This window comes from Symphalangus syndactylus, chromosome 4 (genome assembly GCF_028878055.3).
Source record: "Symphalangus syndactylus isolate Jambi chromosome 4, NHGRI_mSymSyn1-v2.1_pri, whole genome shotgun sequence".
Lineage (NCBI taxonomy): Eukaryota > Metazoa > Chordata > Mammalia > Primates > Hylobatidae > Symphalangus > Symphalangus syndactylus.
This window is the reverse complement of record NC_072426.2, coordinates 25,375,095-25,396,628: the sequence shown is the minus strand read 5'-3', so window position 1 is coordinate 25,396,628 and position 21,534 is coordinate 25,375,095. Positions and strand designations below refer to the sequence as shown.

At 34.9% G+C, this 21,534-nt stretch overlaps 1 protein-coding gene across 7 annotated transcripts in view; it reads left to right on the top strand.

The window, feature by feature from the left end:
- The window catches only part of PTEN (phosphatase and tensin homolog), a 104,507-nt gene that overhangs the window by 48,714 nt on the left and 34,259 nt on the right, over positions 1-21,534 (top strand). For 3 of the 7 annotated variants that reach the window (XM_055274306.2, XM_063637882.1, XM_063637883.1), the window contains 3 exons: positions 12,501-12,545; positions 18,182-18,225; positions 20,155-20,393. In XM_055274306.2, coding sequence (XP_055130281.1) covers positions 12,501-12,545; positions 18,182-18,225; positions 20,155-20,393 — 328 coding nt within the window. Of the gene's footprint in view, positions 1-12,500; positions 12,546-18,181; positions 18,226-20,136; positions 20,394-21,534 lie in introns of all 7 variants that reach the window. The other 4 variants (XM_055274303.2, XM_063637884.1, XM_055274305.2 and 1 more) reach the window with 3 other exon arrangements.

Below are 21,534 nucleotides of genomic sequence, written 5' to 3'. Positions count from 1 at the left end.
ATAGCATACAAAAATTCAGCTCATAAGATTCAGTCCCTGCTCCCTTCAGTTATTGATGTCGTAAAATTACATTTTTATGTATTGTGTGTCTAAAAGCGTAGACTAATAATTGTTTTTTAATGCAGTAGTGTCTTGCTTATGTGGAAAACAAAAAGTGGAGTTGTAAACCAGTGTTACAATAATGCTAGCTTTGGTAATTGCTCATGTATTTATCATTTCTCAGGATCTTTATTTCTTAATACAGCTTCAAGTTACTGTCTAGTCTCCTTTTATTTCAGCCTGAAAGACTCAGTTCAGCATTTCTTGCAGGACAGGTCTGGTGATAATGAACTCTCTCAGCTTTTGTTAATCTGGAAATGTCTTAATTTCTTCATTTTTAAGGACGTTTTTGCTGGATATAGTATTCTCAGTTGACAGGTATTTGTGTTTGTTTGTTTGTTTCCTTTCAGGATTTTAAATATATCATCCCACTGCCTTCTGTCCTTCAAGCGTTCTGATGAGAAATCTGCTGATATTGAGGATCCGTTTGTATGTTACAAGTTGCTTTTCTCATTCCATGTTCAGGATGCTCTTTGTTCGTAGTTTGATTATAATCCGTCTCAGTTTTTCCTACTTGGATCTCTGTGTTTTTCCTACTTGGAGTTAATTGGGCTTCTTGAATACTTATATTCATGTCTCATCAAATTTGGGAAGTTTTTGATTAGTATTTCTTCACATAATCTTTCTTGCCCCTTTTCTCCCTTTTTATGCTGGGATTCCCAGAGTATGTGTGTGTTGGTTCCACTTGATGATGGTGTTCCACAGGTCTCTTAGGCTCTTGTCTTCAATTTTCCTTCGGTTTTTTTTTTTTCTGTTCCTCAGACACATGGTATTTTCAATTGTTCTGCCTTTCAAGTTTACTGATTCTTCTGCCTGCCCAAATTGGCTTTTGAATTCCTCTAGTAAATTTTTATTTCAGTTTTTGTACTTTTCAGCTCCAGCATTTATTTTTTGATTTTTTTATGTTTTCTCTTTATTGATATTTCAGTTTTATTTTTTGACATTATCCATATCTTCCTTTAGCTTTTTGAGCACCTTTCAACATTTGTTTTAAAGTCTATGTCTAGTAAGTGTCTGCCATCTGATCTTCTCAGGGACAGTTTCTGTTAATTTATTTTTTTCCTTTTGGCCTATACTTAATGTTTTGTTTGGGGTGGGGTTTTTTTTTTTTGTATGCCTTGTGATTTTTGTTGTTGTTGTCAAAAACTGGAATTTGAATCTTAAAGAGTGGTAACTTTGGAAATTAGATTTTTCTCTTTAAGATTTGCTATTTTGTTTTTTTATTTGTTGTAGAGTATTTCTATGCTGAGTGTAATCTTAAGATCTTCTTGGCCTGTGTTTTTCCCTGGGCATGTGTAGTGACTTTCTAAATTTCCCTATGTATGCAGTTCTTTTGCAGTAGTATCCTTGTTAAATGTTTGGCTCCTAAAAGGCAAAATAAATAAATAAATAAAAATAAAAAATAATAAATCAAAGGGGTGAAAGAGCTCTGGATCTTTAAATCCCCGGAGAAATTTTTTCAGCCAATGGCAGTTAAACAATGATAGTCTGCCTTTGTGTCACATTTTGATCAGAAGCAGCAATTAGCAATCAGAACACAGATTACTGATATTTGGAGGGCAAGGTCTCTATTGCCAACCTTGAGTCTTACAAACTGTGTGCAGGGTGCTCTGGGAACATGTGCATGGTTGCCTGCTATGAGAGTGGGTGATGGCTAGCCGCAACGGCACAAAGAGCTGAAATTGACTCAGACTAACTGTGATTTACCACTCAAGTCTTTCCGTAGAAACTGAAAACCTGAATAGACTCCAGAGTTCCAGAGTCACAGATTCTGCTTACAATCGTCTAGGTGGGGAGATAGTTCCTGGTACTTCTTATTCTGCCATCTCTCTTTGACTAATTTTTTTTTTGTTCTTGAGATGGAGTCTTACTCTGTTGCTCACCCAGGCAGGTGTACAGTGGCATGACCTCGGCTCACTGCAACCTGTGCCTCCCGGGTTCACGCAATTCTCCTGCCTCAGCTTCCCAAGTAGCTGGAATTACAAGCATGCACCACCATGCCTGGCTAATTTTTTGTATTTTTAGTAGAGACAGGGTTTCACCATGTTGGCCAGGCTAGTCTCAAACTCCTGACCTCAGGTGATCCACCTGCCTCAGCCTCCCAAAGTGCTAGGATTACAGGTGTGAGCCACTGTGCCCAGCTCTTGGACTAATTTTTTATTCCAAACTTTTTTAATTTTATCATTTGAAAGGTATATGTTTATTATTTTGTCAAAAATAATTTTAAAATGTATTCTTGAAGCTTATTTAGATCTGTTTCATAGGAACTGTGAAGAAAGTAAAGAATTTAAAAAATAAAGACAGATTTTCTCACCCTGCTTATGGGTGCATCTCATGCTAGCCTTTTGCAAGTGTCGGCAAGTGTAAACTGCAGGAGGCATCAGGGCTTTCGGCCTGCGTGGTCTGAGTGCTACCCCGTGAGTTTCAGAAGGCGCAGCAACCTGTATACCTGAAAGCCATCTCTGCTGGGGCAGGTATCTAGTGTCCCTGCCTACCTGGGTCATAGGCCCAGGGCAAGCCTCCTATGCTGTTCCTTCCCTAATCCCTCAGGGATGGGATAGAGAGCATAGTGGCCTCCCAGGGAGGTAGAAGTTGCTCCAGACTAACAATCAGAGCTGCCAGTTCTTAATCCCCAAGACTGCCAGTCTTCACAAGGACATACCGAGGTCTGTGCTGTCAATGCCCCACTACTACACTCCCTTAAGTAGCCCCACATTCTTGTGCTTGTTTCTTTTTTCTGCTCTCTTTCCTTGCCCAGGTACGAGGTCTGCCCATAAGGGATATTTTGCAGCATGTGAAGCTTTTTAAAAAGTTAGGCTTATTGAAGTATAATTTACACACAATAAAGTACAAAAAAAAAAGAGTATGTTCTCAAATCTGTGAGTCATTAATGGGTTTAGATGTTTATATATCGAAGTTATTTGAAGTAAAGTATGTTTATATTAGAAAGATTTGTGGTCTAGATTATCCAAGTTTTGGGAGTATTACCTCTCTGCTTTTGTTTATCTACTTTTTTTGTCTCTACTTTCCAAGTATCTATAGGCAAATTTTCCCATTTCCCTTTGGAAAGTGCTGTTTTCTTGCTTTTTTTCCGCCTTTCCATTGTGTTAGACTTATAAGGCAATCAGCCAACTGTGGGCATGAAATCCTTGGGAGGAAAGAGAAGGAAGTGGGAGGGGCAGCCATGGTGAATGTTTCCCTAAGTAATATTCAAGTTCTTTCAGAGAACATAACCTCATCCCCTTTTTAAAATGTTGTAATACTTTCTTTTAAATAGATTGTTTATTCTCCTGCAAGTTGCTCACAGTGGTAGGTAAGAAATCACAAAGTTCAAATATTAAAGGGAGCTCACAAAAGAGCGTGGTTTCACCAACCCTCACTCAAAACAAAATTATGGGAAAATGCTGTAAAAGAAACCAGAATTCTTGTTTGCAAATGATAGAAAGTGACTCTGATTTACCTAATCAGAAAGGAATTTTTAAAAAAGTATTAGGTAGGTCATAGTTTGAGAACAAGACTTGGAAGACAAGTGGAAGCTAAGGGAAGCAAGGCACGGCCACAAGGTTTCAACAGGAGCAATCTGCTTAGGGCTTTGCTGCTCGGACACTTGGTGTAATAGGTCCTGCCACTATGCCTCGAAACTGGTGACTCTGCTCATTAACTCACCTCCTCTGGTGATCTCTAGGAATAATCTCTGACTCTCCTGTACCTTGTCCTCACTAGGATTAGGTATCCACAGCAAAAAGACCTATTAATAGTTGGTATCAGGCCTGTACATGTGTTAAGAGAAAGATGAGGAAAGAAGTATCTGCTTCTAATCTCTTGAAATTATTTCCAAATTGGAATGGTATTTTGGTTGCCTAACAGCCTGAAGATGACAAATGTCCCCTACAAATTTCTCCTATTTTACCCTCTTCCTAACTATATCTATAATTTAAAGTTTCACATATTCTTTTGAAAATTGTTTTTGTTGTTTACCCACTTTTTAAGAAAAGCAAATGGGAACATACTATCACTGTTCGGCCCCTTTCAAAAATTTTATATCTGAGGAATCTTCCATATTGTTGTGGACATCTACCTACCTGATTCTTTTATTAACTACCTTTTATTGCATTTTATGATCATGCTATCATTAATAGATCCCTATGATGAATATATAAGTTGTTTCCAGTTTTTTTTTTTTGTCATTGAGAACAGTTCACATATGTATCTTGTTGTCTTTTCCAAGTATATCTTTAAGACAAATTCTTAGCAGTGGAGTTGCTAGGTCCATTGCGTCTATGGTTTAAACTTGTGCCTTCAAAAATGGTGTTTTATATACTCACTGTTTAAGAGTGCTTCTTCCTTCTATCCCCACTAACTTTGGCAAACTGAATAGTTTCAAACTTTAACTTTTTATAGCTTGTTGGGAAAAAATGGTATCTTGTTATTTGATTGTGTTTTTTTAATTGTGAGGTTTAGCGACTTTTTGATGTATTGGTCTTATGTACTTTTTGGTGTGTATGTATGTATATACTGACCCTATTTTCAACTTATTTGTTTGTATTTTCCTTAATGATTTTCAGGAAACCAATTTTATTCTTTCTTCAGACAGTTGTCTAATGTTCTACCTCTCTTGCCATTTGAATTTTGTGACTACAAAATTCAGATTAAACAATAATAGCATAAAGAACTTGGTGGGTTATCTTTTGTTTTGCATTATTTGTTGTTTATTAAGAAATATTCTTTAAAAGTCACCTTGCTTAAATTAGCAAGTAGAAAATGCTTTTAATAAAGAGAACTATCATGTACCCACTCCTTACTTACTGAATCATCTTCTCTTGGATAGAGAAGATAAAAGTGAAAAGGGAATTTAAGAGTTCCTGCCTTTTTCCTTGTCTTTAGCATTATATAGCTGTTTAATGTGCGGAAGTCTAACTTCTTTTTTCTTTTTTGAGACAAAGTCTCACTCTGTTGCCCAGGCTGGAGTGCAGTGGCGCGGTCTTGGCTTACCACAACCTCTGCCTCCCAGGTTCAAGCAATTCTCCTGCCTTAGCCTCCTGAGTAGCTGGGACTACAGGCATGTGCCACCATGCCCGGCTAATTTTTGTATTTTTAGTAGATATGGGACTTTACCATGTTGGCCAGGCTGGTCTTGAACTCCTGACCTCTAGTGATCTGCCTGCTTCGGCCTCCCAGAGTGCTGGGATTACAGGCGTGAGCCACTGCACCTGGCCTAATTTTTTTATTGTTCTTTTTGGTGTGAACATTCTCCCCTCCTCCAAGCCTTTTGTTTTTACTATTTTCATGTTCCTTTATATATGCTGCTGTTTTGTTTCATCTTAATTCTCTCTCATCTCCTTTTTTGGCTATTATAATATATATATGTACCTTTTAAATCTGAGCTTTGAAGGTAAATTCACTGCAGCTGTGTTGGTTGATTTTAGGTAATTTCTGTATTTCCTCCTTTGTCTTTTTTAAACTAGAGTCATTTGTAGTTGTTTATACAGAATTTTAGTTTTTAAAACCACAAGTCTTTCAATATAGGTTGAGTTATGAATTCATAGCCTGTTATTTAAATGAAGCTTTTGAAATCTGTTTTACTGATCTGTATCATATCTAACTAAACCAGTATTTCCTTCCTTGTCTGACGTGAACTCTAAAATTATGTGAACACTTTCTCCCTGTTTCCTGGCATTTCCACTCAAACTTGTTCCTCATTCTTAGTTAGAAATATATCCAGAATTGTAGTTTCTTTCTAATCTAATGACAAGCAGATTAATCAAGCATAGCAAGAATTTATTGGAAAACTGCATGTAGTTGAAAATATGTTTAGTATATATTTTGACAGCTGTGAAGTCTCTAATTTTTACTGTATCTTTTCTCTGTTCCAATTTTATGCTCTATTCTAAGGATGTACCCATTTCTACTACCTGACTAGGGAGCATGTGTATTGTATCTCAGTAGATTTTTTTTTTCATAGATAGATATCTTTTAGATATCTGTTATCCAGTGTAGGTAGCCACTAGCCACATGTAGCTATTTATGTTTAAATGTAAATAAAATAAAATAAATTTACTCAGTTGTTTTTGCTAGCTACATTTCTTGTGCTCAGTAGCTACATGTGGCTTATGATTACTGTATTAAGACAGCACAGATACAGAACTTTGTCATTATTGCAAGAAGTTCTGTTAGACAGTGCTATTCTATACAGTGTCATTCTGCCTCTCATTCTAAAAAGTTCTAATTCCTGAAGATGATGTATTCCTTTCGTTGCTATTCTCTAGTTTAATCAAAATAAATTTGAGTCTTTTTAAAGGTAGGTTGCATTTTACATATTGATATTTCTAAATCAGAGGCTATTTATATTACTTTTTTATGTTTTAAAAATTAGCTTTATTGGAGTATAATTTATATGCAATAAAATCTACCCATTTTAAATGTACAGTTCATTGACTTTTGAGAAATACACACACACACACCCACACACACGTTCTTGTAAACACAACAACCAAGATTTAGAACACTTGCTTTATAAAAAGTTTCCCTCATGCGCATTTGTAGTCAGTCCCCAAACCTGGTTTCAGGCAATCTCTGATCTGCTTTCTATTACCATAGATGCTTTTGCCTATACTAGGATTACATATAAATAGAATCATATAGTATGTATTCCTTTTTGTGTCTGGCTTCTTTCTTTTAGTATAATATTTTTGAAATTTATCCCTGTTGTTGCTTGTATCAATAATTTGTTCTTTTTTATTGCTGAGTAATATTACATTGTATGGATATAACATTTCTTTATTGTGGTGGGCATTTGAGTTGTTTTCAGTTTGGGTCTGTTATGAACAAAGCTGCTGTAAGCATTCATGTGCAGGACTTTTGTGGACATATATTTTTGTTTCTGTTTATTTAATACCTTTGAGTAGAATTGTTGGGTCACATAATGTAGATCAGTTGAACAGAGTAGATTCCAGAAAAGCTCACATACACATTTCTTGACAAAGGTGCTGAGATTATTCACGGGAAAAGGATAATCTTTTAAACAAATAATACTGGAACAATAGAGAAAACAAAGTGAACCTTGATTTTTACATCTCATCATACACAAAAATTAATTTGAAATGGATTGTTGACCTAAATGTAAAAGTGAAATTTAAAAATATAAAACTTCTAGATGAAAGCATAGGAGAAAATCTCTGTGACTTTTGGTTTAAAGATTTCTTAGACAGTACATATAAAATTAACTATATAAGAAAAAAATGGACAAATTTGACTTTATCAACATTAAAAATTTCTGCTCATTGAAAGACTCAAGAAAATGAAAAGGCAAGCAGTTTTGGAGAAAATATTTGCAATACATATATCTGGAAAAGGACTTGAATGTATAATATATACATAAAGATGCTCTTACAACTTCATAATGAGAAAATAACCCCATAAAGAGAAGGGCAGGCCGGGTACAGTGGCTCATGCTTGTAATGCCAGCACTTTTGGAGGCTGAGGCGGGTGAATTGCTTGAGCTCAGGAGTTTGAGACCAGCCTGGGCAACATGGTGAAACCCAGTCCCTACAAAATAAAAAAATACAAGAAATTAGCTGGGCATGGTGGCATGCACCTGTAGTCCTAGTTGTTTGGGAGGCTGAGGTGGGAGGATAGCTTGAGCCTGGGAGGCGGAAGCTGCAGTGAGCTGTGATCGCACCACTGCACGCTTGCCTGAGCAACACAGTGAGATCCTGTCTCAAAAGAAACAAACAAACAAAAAAAAATGTAAACAAATTTTACAAAAGAAGATATATAGATGGCCAGTAGGCATATGAAAAGATGTTCAAAATCAGTTATCAGGGAAATGAAAATTTAAACATACTGAAATATCTCATATTTACTGGAATGGCTAAAAAAGGGCTTACAGGAATTGGCAAAGACATAGATTAACTGGAACTCTTATGCATGTTGGTTAAAGCACAAAATGATACAATTTCTTGGGAGAAATATTTGGCAGTTTTTAATATTATTTTTGATAGCCTTCTGAATTTCTTAGTGAGTTATAGGTCAATTCTGCCACCGTTTCTTTCTTTCCTTTCTTTCCTTCCTTCCCTTCCTTGCCTTCCTTGCTTGCCTTGCTTGCCTTGCCTGCCTTGCCTGCCTTGCCTGCCTTGCCTTCCTTTCTTCCTTTCTTCCCTTTCTTTTCTTGCTTTTCTTTTTTTTCTTTTGAAGGAGTCTCGTTTTGTCGCCCAGGCTGGAGTGCAGTGGCACGATCTCGGCTCACTGCAACCTCCACCTCCCGGGTTCAAGCAATTCTCCCTGCCTCAGCTTCCCCAATAGCTGGGATTACAGGCGCGTTCCACTATACTTGGCTAATTTTTGTAGTTTTGGTAGAGGCAGGGTTTCACTATGTTGGCCAGGCTAGTCCTGAATGCCTGACCTCAAGTGACCTGCCCGCCTTGGCCTCGCAGAGTACTGGGATTACAGGCATGAGCCACCGCACCTGGCCTGCCACTGTTTATTTCTTTTCCCTCCAGCTTTATACCTATTTAGAGAGATTAGATTTTCTTGAGTACTAGGAATCACTATTTTTGAGCAGAATTATTCAAAGCTGTTATTTTTTCTTTAACTTGAGGCAATGTAGGAGAAAGCAGTACTGTGGAGGTAAAAATACAAACAAGAACATTTTAAACAAGATAGTTACTTTCCATGTATTGGATACATAACACAATTAATTCTAATAACCATCCTGAAGATGGTCAGGAGGCAGTAGTTAAGAATTGAAATGTTTGGAGCTTGCCCGTGTTGATGGGATTAAGGCAGGGATGATTTATGTGTAAATTTATGTATTAGTAACAGCAGTAACAGCTGTAGTTACACAGGGTTCTAAGAGCAAATGTTGATTAAACATGAATGCAGCAGGAGTGATAAGGTTTGGCTCTGTGTCCCCACCCAAATCTCATGTGGAGCTGTGATCCTCAGTGTTGGAGGAGGGGCTTGGTAGGAGGTAATTTGATCATGGGGGTGGTTTGTAATGGTTTCAGTACTATCACCCTAGAGCTGTCTCGAGAAAGAGTTCTCCTGAGATCTGCTTGTTTGTAAGTGTGTAGCACCTCCCCCTTTTACTCTCTCTCTTCCTCCTACTCCTGCCGCAGAGACATGCTTGCTTTCCCTAGGCCTTCTGCTGTGATTGTAAGTTTCCTGAGGCCTCTGATTAAACCTTTCTTCTTCTAAATTACCCAGTCTCAGGTAGTTCTAGCAGTGTGAGAATGGACTAATACAAGGGGAAATATATATGGTTACCAAATAGCGAATTAGCCATGGAAAAAAGTAGCAAATAAATAATTATTTTGCTTTTTCAGATGCTAATTTTTCTTTTTCGTTTGTTTTAGGATTGGTGGGAGCTGTCCAATGTCCTTAGACTGTTTTCCAAATGAGATACCAAAAGCTAGTTCTCCATTGGGTTTCTCAGGCTGCTAGAAGCATTCATTATTATGGTTGTCATTACTTCGAGTTCTGTTGCCGCTATGCCCACAGTAGTATTTGTTACATAACAAGTGCTTGATAAATATTTGCTAAATGAATTTTTGGAAAATACAATCTGCCACACCTTTCTTCTGCAGTGTACAATCTTCTGTTGAGATCATCCAATAGATTTTTTTTCTTAGATATAGTACTTTTGAGGCCTCAAATTGCTGTCTTTTTTATTTTCTATGTCTGCAGAGACTTTCCATCTTTCACTCATTGTAATCATTTTTTTTTTACATCTTTGAACAACATTTATAGTAACTGTTTTAAAGTCACTGTCTGTTAATTCAAACATCTGGTTCATCTTGGAGTCTGATTCTATTGCCTGCTCTTTTTTCTTTGTAATATGTCATGTTTTTCTGCTTTGCCTGTCTAGTAAATTTTAATCGTATGTTGAAATGTAGGGAGTTTGGATTATTACTTCCTTTAAGGGTGCTGAGTTTCATTTTGTCAGGCATTTAAATTGACAGTTGATTTAGTATTGTCAGGTTTGGTTCTCTTTGTTAAGGCAGGCGTTTTTCAGATTTGTCTTTTGTCCTAGGGCATGGTTTTTACTTCAAGGTTGCCCTTTCTAGTGTCTCAGCTAAGTATCTGGGGTGTTCCATGAGGTCTCTTCCACTCTGCCTAGGCCAGAACTCCAACTTCTCCCAGTATTATATTTCGTTACCTCTGGTGTCATCTCCATTATGCTTTCAGATCCTGCGCATAGACAGCCCAGCCCCCAGCCAAGGACCTGAGATGAAATCCATATAAAATTCTTAGTCCCTCGCTCCACAAACTCCAACAGCCTTAGCAGTCTAATCTCTTCCTGTTTACCTCAGTGAAATCTGTGTTCCACTTGAGTTCCATTTCCTTCTGTATCAGAGAAGAGCCACTATGCTGAAAGCAAGGGGCACTATGTTTCTTTGTTTTTAAGGATGGTAGCTATCTGCAACAACTGTAGTGTGATATAAAAATATATAATTTATGTTGGTGATAGTTACAAATACTACTTGCACTACTGTGTAACATAATTTTTCAGATTCAAGTTCATATACTCTTTTTTTCCACCTCACCACACACATATTTTCAGACTTCCTCCTCATCCTTCTTCTTGCCAGTAGTTGTATTGTAACTCCTGCCAGTAGTTACATTATAATTTTGGTTATATCAATATTGAGTTTTTATGGGATTATAACTAGATAAATGCCATTCCTAGTTAAGCGATAGAGTATATTGTGACCTTTTTCCTGCATGTTTTGTTTTTTCTGGACTTCACAGTTGTGTCTCTTTTTTTTTAAAATTAGTTTTCAATGTTCTTAGCTTTAATTCATAAACTTACCCCTAATTGTATAAATCTCTCAACATGTTTAAGCACATTTGGCATTATATCAATTTTGTCTTTTCCAGGTGCCTTCTAATCTGTCCCAGTCTGGACTAATTGTTCTTCCTGGCTTGCTGTATGGCTGTCTACTCAAGATGTCCCTTCACCATCATTCTAGGGATTCTCTTTTCCTCTCTTGTGGGTTAGATTCTTCAGTTCTTGGAGACTGTCATCTTCTTTCATGGTTTCCCACTCTTGTTTTGGCAGAGCACATGTTTAGTAACTTCCTGACAAATTGTATGGTTTGAGATTTTGCTGATTTTAAAATGCCTTTATTATATAGTCACACTTGATTTATAGTCTGTCTTGGTATAGAATTCTAGGCCGAGAAGAGTTTTCCCTCAAAATCAGAAGGTTTTGCCCAATTGTTTTTTAGCTGCTAGTATTGCTGTTAAAAAGGATAATGTCATTTTGATTCTAGATTCTTTTATGAAACCTGTTTCTTCTCTGGAAGCTTTTAGGATCTTCTGTTTCTTTGGTATTCAGAAGTTTCATAAGATATGTATGCTTCTATTTCGGTCTTATTTTCATCTGTTTTGCCAGGTACTCATGCACCCTTCCAGTTTGAAAACTCACATCCTTCACTTTTGAGTATTTTTCTTGAGTTATGTTTTCAGTTTCTTCTCAGTGTTCTCTGTTTCTGGAACTCCTAATATATATTGAACATCCTGAACTCTTAGTTTTTGTTTAGTCTTCTGATTTTCATTTGTCTTTTTATTCTATATATTCTGTTAATTCCTCGGCTTCATGGTATTCTAGCCCTTCTTTTGCCTATCTTATGGGGTTGAGGATTAAACAGTTTATATACCTGAGGTGCTTAGGATATGTCTGTCGTATAATAAGTGCTTGTGTTAGCTGTAATTGTTGTTTACTTTCATAACTGTCTTGAGGGAAAGGTCTTTGGTCTTGATTCTTTGACTTCTTGGCTGTACATGACCTTGGACGAGTTCTGTAATCTCTTTGAGACCTACCTCCCTCTTCTGTATAATGTTAATAAGCTCTATCTCTCAGACGTTTGTGAGGGTCAAATGGAATATATATGTGAAAATGCTTAATACCTTTGTACAGAATTAATAGTTAATACATGGATCTTTCAAATACCAAAAGTTTTTAGTTTGATGGGAAAATGATGTCTGAATTTTCAGGGTTATTTTGAAGTGTACTTGGTTATGACTGTCTTGTAAATCTGTATGAGCTAGGTATACTTGCACTAAATGCTAATGCTTTTTAAAGAATTTATGTCTTAATAATTCAGTCTCATTATGTTAGGTTGAAGATAGAAGATTATGAAAATATTCTCTGAAAAGCTCTGGTTTTACTTCAGATTGTATAAATCTGTGTAATGTAATAATTATTTAAGAATGACATGATTACTACTCTAAACCCATAGAAGGGATATTTGTTGGATTATTTATTTTCAGTTAAATGGTATTTGAGATTAGGAAAAAGAAAATCTGTCTTTTGGTTTTTCTTGATAGTATTAATGTAATTTCAAATGTTAGCTCATTTTTGTTAATGGTGGCTTTTTGTTTGTTTGTTTTGTTTTAAGGTTTTTGGATTCAAAGCATAAAAACCATTACAAGATATACAATCTGTAAGTATGTTTTCTTATTTGTATGCTTGCAAATATCTTCTAAAACAACTATTAAGTGAAAGTTATCTGCTTGTTAGAGTGAGGTAAAGATACATTTTAACAGAACTGTATTCCTAAACCAATTAATTCAAGAAGTCCGAGAGCATTGTTAGATCATTTAGAAAGTGTAGTGATGAGGTAAAACAATGTTGGCACAGATTCATGTTACTTGATCTGCTTTAAATGACTTGGCATCTAGCCCATATTTGAGCCCATAACCGTGTGGTAATTTGAAGTGTAATTCACAGCAGAGCTTCTCTTAAAGCACTAATAGCATCTTCCATGGAGGTATACTTTAGAGTGAATATAATTTTGTTTATCCTGTGTCTCTAGAGCTATTGACTGAAAAAGCTGTTAGGGCATTCTCTAACTGTACATAACATAAGTTATTTAAAATTGCTGAATTAGGTGGCTTGTCTTATCTAGGACAGAGTTTTAAGGACTGCCCACCTGATTGATAGAGCTAGTTGACCTTATCTTTAACTTTTTGTTTTTCTTTTGACTTTGGGAGTAGAGATGTGAAAAGGTAAAAAGGAAGGAAGGAAGAAAAAACTTAACTCTTTTTGCCCATGAAGACTGTTTTTCCTTCTCAAAATATTGACTATTTTCTGATTTTTAAAAATCGGCACATAAAACGTCTTACTTTTCTACTTGACTTTTATCTTTCCCATGTGATATCTATAAATTATAGATAGGAAAAATTTATCTGTAATTTAGTGATCTTTCTAGTGTGATAAAACGTCAGAAGTACTGAGAGTGAAGTGGACATTGATATTGTTATTCTCAGTAAATTTTCACTGATTTTTCTCAGATTCACGAAGGAACAAACATTTGTTAAGTCCTTATCACTTATTAGATATCACAAAACATGTTGGGGGGTGTGTACAGAGGTGAATAAGATGTAGCTCCCATTCTCAAGTAGCTTACTTTCTAATGTAAAAGGTAGACAAAGCATTACAGAAGAAGTAACTCTTGTGTAGAAGGTTGCAATGAAGAGAACATTGGAAATACTAATAAAGAAGGTTTCCTAAAGGAAGGCAAGTTTGAGCTGGGGTGAAAAGGACCAGTAAGGGTTGACTTTCAAACCAAGGAGAGGAGGGCAAGTGATATTATAGGCCAAAGGAATGGCATTGTAAGAAGCTTGTTGGTATAAAAGTGTTTAGAGTATGGCAGCGAATTCATTATCATCAGATTGTGGTGTCTGTATGTTGGGGTTGGAAGAGAATTGTGGTGGCAATAGGCAACAAGATAATAGAAAGTAAAAGGTGTTATGGAAACTTAATGGGCCCAGCTTATAAATGATCTATGCATTTAGGGGTCTTTCTCTTTTCCTGATAAACCTCTCCTACAAAGAGCCTTGTTGCAGATACCATAGTGTTTCTTTGGAGGAAAATAAAAACTACAAAGCTTTGTATTTTTTGCACAACTGGATTCAGAATCTAATAAAAAAGGACAAGAACTTTCAAAAGCTGGAAGCCATTAAACTGAGTCACTTCAGGGTTAGACTATCAGAGTTGGGGATTTAGAGAGTCTCAGACTGGAATTCGAAGGACACCAAAGACAAATTCTGCCTTTTTCAAAGTTTTATTCTAATTTAACATATTCAAAGAAAGAGAAGGAAATTCTTTTCATTCCTGTGTATAGTGACTTCCTGCTTCAAGAACTTAGGACTTCAGCTGTACTATCAGTATTGTAGGTCACTTAACATTATTATGGTTAAAGTTGGCATTGGAGAGAGCCTAGGAACCTGACTGCCTGTTTGTTTTTGTATTTCCAAACATTGGATTCCCAAGTTAATGAAGTCTCTTTATTAGTTGAGGGTAGCTCTTAATGCATATATTTTAACGCGCCTTCCCCACATGGAATCATAGGCTTTCAGAACTGGAGAGTACCTGAAAGAGATCATTTAGTCCAACCTTCTCATTTTACAGATGGGGAATCTGAGGCCTAGAGAAGTTAAGTGAGTTGAACAAGGTCACACAGGTACATATGGTAGCAGACCATCCACTGTTTATGCCAATATTCCCTTTATGTTTTGCTTTTTTGTTTGTTCGTTTTAACCTCTCCAAATTTTACTGACTTTAGAAGTTTCTAGAACTACTAAGTTATAGCATGTTCTGAGTTCTAATGTCACTTTCCAATCTTCTTTACCTTTTTTCTACCTCCATTTATATTTCTGGTTCTGGGAAGTGAGTCTGGCAAGCAGCAGGTGTTCTATTTTATTTCTTTTATTTTTAGGATAGTATTACATGTGATATATATGTCTTTGCAAACATACATAATTTGAAGATCTTAAAATATTTGCACTAGGCATACCCACATTTAATAGTATGTTAAACCTTTTATAGCAATTATGATATACATGGATGAAGAAGAGTTCTTAATATGGACTTTCTGATTAATTGTGTCTGTTTATATCTCTTCTTCAGGCATTCATAACATTAAGCAAATTCAGATGTACTGTTACTTAATTGAATTAATCAGTTTTTGTACAAGTGTATTTTATTTTTGTTACTTGCTGTATAATCTGGTAGGAATGGGGAAGGGGAGATAGTGAATAAAGAGATGTATACTTCTTGCCTTTGAGGAATTTAAGTGTTCACTGTATACTAATTTTTTACATTAAGCAAATTCAGATGTACTGTTACTTAATAGAATTAATCAGTTTGTTTTGTACAAGTGTATTTTTGTTACTTGCTGTATAATCTGGTAGGAATGGGGAAGGGGAGATAGTGAATAAAGAGATGTATACTTCTTGCCTTTGAGGAATTTAAGTGTTCACTGTATACTAATTTTTTAAAGGTATTTACTGTATTTCAGTGCATATTTTATTTGACATACTTTATCATTTTGTGGTAAACCTTTAGCTTTACTAATTTTCATCTATTAAGTTTTCTTTTGTAAGATGGTGATAGCTTCATCGAAGAGAATAAAGAAGAGACCTGCCTACCTAGCTGATTCTATGGCAAGTCTCACTTCTCTGGAAGCTTTTCCTGTTAATCTTATTCCTTTCTTCAGTTTCTGCCTCTTGTTTCATAAAAACTCATTCTTTAAATGGTTACTCATTTCTCTTGTCTCATATAAACGAATATGAGGTACTGGTATCTTTTGAGTTTTAGTTATAAGGAAGTATAAATGGTTAAATTTAAATGGTTAAACGCCATTTGCCATTTGTGTATCTTTAATTTTAGTTTGTTGAGAGACTTATCACTACCAAACCACAAAGAATGTAAAAGAAACTGTGGGTAGTTGGTAGGTGGAAGGAGGGCATTTATCAGAGATTTTAAGAAGAAAGTCTTCATCCTTATCCTACCAACCCCCATTCCCTGAGCATATTTATCATTACCAGTCCCAGCATATTTGCTCCCATGTTTCCTATGCTTACCTGTGAAGATTTTCATAACTTTTTCCTGTCACTGTTGGTTCTGTGATTTATGACAGATACTGCTCTTGTAGGAATGCTGGCTTTGACTGAAATTTGTTACTGCTTTTGTATTTAAAACTTTGTTTTTTTATTATAAGTAGAATTATGGAACAGTAGTAGAAAAAGTTTGACTTTTGTAATCAGAGATACTGAGATTGAGTTCTGGCTCTTTCGTTTGTATACTGTTATTTGGGGCAAGTTTTTTTAGTGCTCTTAAATCTTAGCTTTCTTATATATAAAGTGGAGATAATCTTAACAGTTATCACGTGGTTGTGAGGATGAAACAAAAAAAAAGTGGAAACTCTTTGTAAGGTGTGTTCATCTAGTTGACACTTAGTAGCCATTACTTCCACTTTCCGTCCATATAGTCCTCTTAACAGTAATATTTGAGAGCCATTTTTATTAAGGCAGTCTTAAGGAGTGTTTGTCAAACCATGTGTTCTGGGATCCTGAGAAAGTAGGGGAAGTTTAGAGAACTGAAGCTGCACAAAACTAACGTTTATTTTCTGTTGTGTTGTCATGAGACCAGCTTCTTAGATTCTGTTTCCTAGTCCTACATCTCTGATTCCTTATAAAATACTCCATTATGAATTATTCACTATTGATAATTTCTCCTCTTTTATCTGTACCAAAGAAAGTGTAAAATGTGACTGTCTTCTTTGTCAGTCCTCTTCTTCCTGTTTTTCATGTCAATGGGTATGAAATTATTAGCAAGGATACATATATGTGCATATGTCATTACTAAATGCATTTTCTTTCTAGAAAAACTCAATATACTAAATTATACTAAAAAGGAAAAGCTTGTTTTGTTTTGAGTGGTAATATAAAAGTTGTTTTATTTTAGGTCTGACCAGTTAGAAACCAATGGATTGCAGTTTATTTATAATTAGTTAAACCTTCATGTGAATTTGGTTTTGAATTACCTTTAAAGTAGAGAAACTATATAGATGTTTTTCAGGGTTTCTAAATGTACAATACAGGTTCACAATCACTTACTTGAAACTCTTGGGGCCAGGTATGTTTCCATTTTCAGAAATTTTAGTTTTCAGAAGGTAACACAGATAAATGTACTTTTACATAAACACCCCAGTGGGGTGTGGGTCAGTACCTGAAATGAAATGTTTTACTCTTCACTCTAAGTGTATTAAATATTATGTACAATCTTATTATTTCAGATCAAGATTTGCTGTAGTTGAGTTTGCCATAAAACTTAAGAGAAAATTTTAGATGTTTTGAACTTTAGGGATATTGAAATTGCAGGTTAAGGAGCTATGGACCCTTATTTGTTTTAAAATGCTAAGATTTTATTTTAAATAATATTTTAAAAATTTGTTTTGCATAGTAGTTGGAGTTACCAGGGTACTGCTAACCATACTGTTATGTAAGATCTCTTTCTGAGCCTTTTATTGTTTGTAAACATGGCCTGTTAATTATTAGAAAGCCAGTACATACTAACAAACATATCACTGCTATTAAGACAAATATTAGCATACTCTAGTAATGACAAGTCAGCATTTTACTATTCTGTATTGATTTTACTTATTCTTTCATTACTCTCATACTGTAATTAAGACTTGCAACCTGAGAGACTGTTGAAAAAGGTGATCATTGGCTTTTCAACAGGGAGTAAGGTCTGGTTTAAAAAAAATTAGTAAGCATTTGTCCAAGTAGATTAACGTCATTCAGTTTTTCTTTACTGTCCTTATGCTTTTATTATTTTTAACATATATCTTTTTGAAGAATAGTTTGAGAATTATGTATGCTTAACTATGAGATACAGATACTATTGAAACTAGTCAGTTGTTTATAGGTACTTGTAAAATTAAAAAAAAATTCCAATAGCGTGCAGATTTTTCATAGAGGAAATTTGAAAGCATGGAAGCACCTGAATTTACAGTACTCTATATTAGTGGCATCACAGGTTTTTAAGCAAATGTATTAGCTCTAATTGCATACACTTAATCTTTTAAGCTTTGGTTTTATTATTATAATATGGGGGTGATAACAGTATCTACTTAATAGAATTCTTGTTATTACATGAAATAATTAATGTTAAACACAGCATAATATGTGTCACATTATAAAGATTCAGGCAATGTTTGTTAGTATTAGTACTTTTTTTCTTCCTAAGTGAAAAATATAACTTTATATCACTTTTAAACTTTTCTTTTAGTTGTGCTGAAAGACATTATGACACCGCCAAATTTAATTGCAGAGGTAGGTATGAATGTACTGTACTATGTTGTGTAACTTAAACCCAATAGACTGTATCTTACTGTCATAACAATAATGAATCATCTAGATTATTGAGTGAGATACATATTTATCTTAAGAATTATCTTAAAAAATTTCAAAAACTTTAATTTTACTGTTGTGTTTTAGGAAAAAAGTATTGCATAAAGCTATTAATATTGTTAGGAAGACTAAAGTGCATAGTAGACTAAGAATTAGGAAAATTCCTAGACTAAAAATAGTATAAGGAGAGGATTTACCTACTGTTTGAGGCAGTTGGTCTAATAGTAAGCAATTATAGGGAGAAAGCAGAACTACTTAACTCTTCTGTGTTGAGGAATGACATAAAAGGTAGGAAAAGATATAACAAATCTTGATAAGAGGAGCCTGATGGATGAGAGGAGGGAACTGCTTTAAATGAGTTCTACTTCAGACATAAGTTAATTCTCAGAGCCCACAAAAACTTTCACTTTTATTTGTGAAATACAACTCAGTTCTCATGGCTCAACACTTTAAACCATGAGAGAACTGAAGAGTTGAGAAGCTTGGCAGATGCTGCTGTGATAGTCAAAAAGAAAGTGGGTGCCATGAGCTACTATTGATGTATTTGCCATTGATCCCTCCTGAAAATCTAGAATGGACTTTCAGACAAACGGTTTGAAAATTCTAAATCACTAATGATTGAGATTTAGTATAGATTCACTAAGAACGGTTTTTTTTTTGTTTTTGTTTTTAGTGGATTTAGGCTGTTGCTTACTAGGCAAAGCAGGCTTTAGTTGAGGTTTATCTTGCTTTAAACAGACATTTAACAGATTTTCCTGGAGGTTTCTGTGTACCACTGGGAAAATGAAGTTAGGCAGATGACTAAGTGAAAGCTGTCCTGCTGACTCCCTATAATGATAGTCGTTGTCTACCAGAAGAGCTCTCCTGTCACACCAAAGGATAATTGATTGTATCCTGTACCATATTATGAGTCACTTGGTTGGAGATATAAGACATACTTCTCACATATTTACATGGCACAGGATAGTACATTGAATATCAGCCAGGGTTTTTAAGGATCTTAATAGAGTGGAACTAAGGTAGAAACTATTAAGAACAATTAATGGTGATATATCTATAGTCCTGTTTCTGAACAAGTTTTTTTAAAAACCTCAACTCTGACTATAGTGAACAGAGAAGTCTTGGACTCTTACAATTCATTTGAGAAGACCTGAAACTTTGATAACAATTATATACATTTTGTAAGTAATTTCTTTGGTGTATGCCTTCACATATCTCTGGTATGTGACCTATGCTACAGTCCATTGAGCGTAGATTCCCAGAATGTATTCTCCTGAAGAAAATAGAGGAAAATAATACTCGGCTTCCCTAATGAGTAAATGTGTATACAACACTAACATTTGCAAGACCACTTTTAAATAACACACTTAGCATTTTTATTTTATGAAATGTAATATGTGGTTCTTTCCATAGTTTATCCTATTAGTAATCTATTCTGTCTTTGGAATATGTTTTGTGATGATGAAATAAATACTATAAATAGTATTATTCCTTTTGCATTGAGAGTCATGACGAAATGTCCATGTGACATTTCATTTTGGGTTTAGCTCTACCTCTAATATGTGACCTGTGCTACCAGTCTGTATAGCGCAAATTCCCAGAATATATGCTCCTGAATAAAATGGGGGAAAATAATACTTGGCTTCCTTAATGATTATATTTAAGACTTATCAAGAGACTATTTTCTATTTAACAATTAGAAAGTTAAGCGATACATTATTTTTCTCTGGAATCCAGTGTTTCTTTTAAATACTTGTTAAGTTTATATGCAACATTTCTAAAGTTACCTACTTGTTAATTAAAAATTCAGGAGTTTTTTTTTCTTATTCTGAGGTTATCTTTTTACCACAGTTGCACAATATCCTTTTGAAGACCATAACCCACCACAGCTAGAACTTATCAAACCCTTTTGTGAAGATCTTGACCAATGGCTAAGTGAAGATGACAATCATGTTGCAGCAATTCACTGTAAAGCTGGAAAGGGACGAACTGGTGTAATGATTTGTGCATATTTATTACATCGGGGCAAATTTTTAAAGGCACAAGAGGCCCTAGATTTCTATGGGGAAGTAAGGACCAGAGACAAAAAGGTAAGTTATTTTTTCATGTTTTTCCTTTCCTCTTCCTAGATCTGAGAATTTATTGGAAAACAGATTTTGGGTTTCTTTTTTTTTTCCTTTAGTTTTATTGAGGTGTAATTGACAAGTAAAAAGTATATATAAATACAATGTATAATATGATGTTTTGATGTATGTATATACACATTGTGAAATGATCACTACAGTCGAACTACTTAACATATTCATCACCTCACATAATTATTCTTCTCCCCCCAGGGTGAAAGCATTTAAGATCTACAAGCTACAATTTTCAATTATACAATGTTATTATTAACTGTAGTCACTATGCTGTCCAGTAGAGCTTCAGATCTTGTTCATCTTGTGTTCCTCCCTCCCCACCCTCAGTCCCTGGAAAACAGGTTTTAAAGATAGTTGCTAATCCTTATTTCTTCTAAATTTTTAAATCAGTTGCTGCCTCAATTTCTATATGAGAAGTGACTGATTCATTTTTCTGTTCACACTACCATTTTCATATCATACTAGCACATGTTACCCATTAACTGTATTGCAGATTTGGTCTCACAAAATTCTTCTAAAATAACATTTTTAAAAAGCATATTAATCAAAAATAAGCTTTATATTTCTGAAGCTTGTCTGAGCATAGAATGCCTTTGGATAAAATACCATTACCTAGTAAAGTGTGAATTTTTATAATACATAAAAATTATTCTTTTATAAGAATATTCATAAATGTAGTTAGATTAATAGAGGATTCTCGATTCTTTGATCAGAAAACTAAGCACTATATTGAAAAATCAGTGACAAATTTAATTCTTATAGTACATCTGAAAGAAAAAAGAAAACTCTTAGCAGAACTTTCACAGTGATTTAATTTTGCTGTTGATGTATTTCTTTGGGTGGTAAGTATGGCAAAACATGTTAAAATTTAACACAAAGAGATTTTGTACATTTTTCCATCTCTAAGAAGGACAAAGCCTAAGCCCCTCCAGATAGATTGAAAAACTCATTTAGAGAGTTCTCCTTCATGTTAAGCTAATTGCTTAATTCAGCTGCAAAACAGAAATAGAATGATTGTATTAATCATTTAAAGCTGTGTAGTTGCATTGATTCCTTGTTCCTTTACCCCTCTCTTATGTCTTGTTTCTTATCC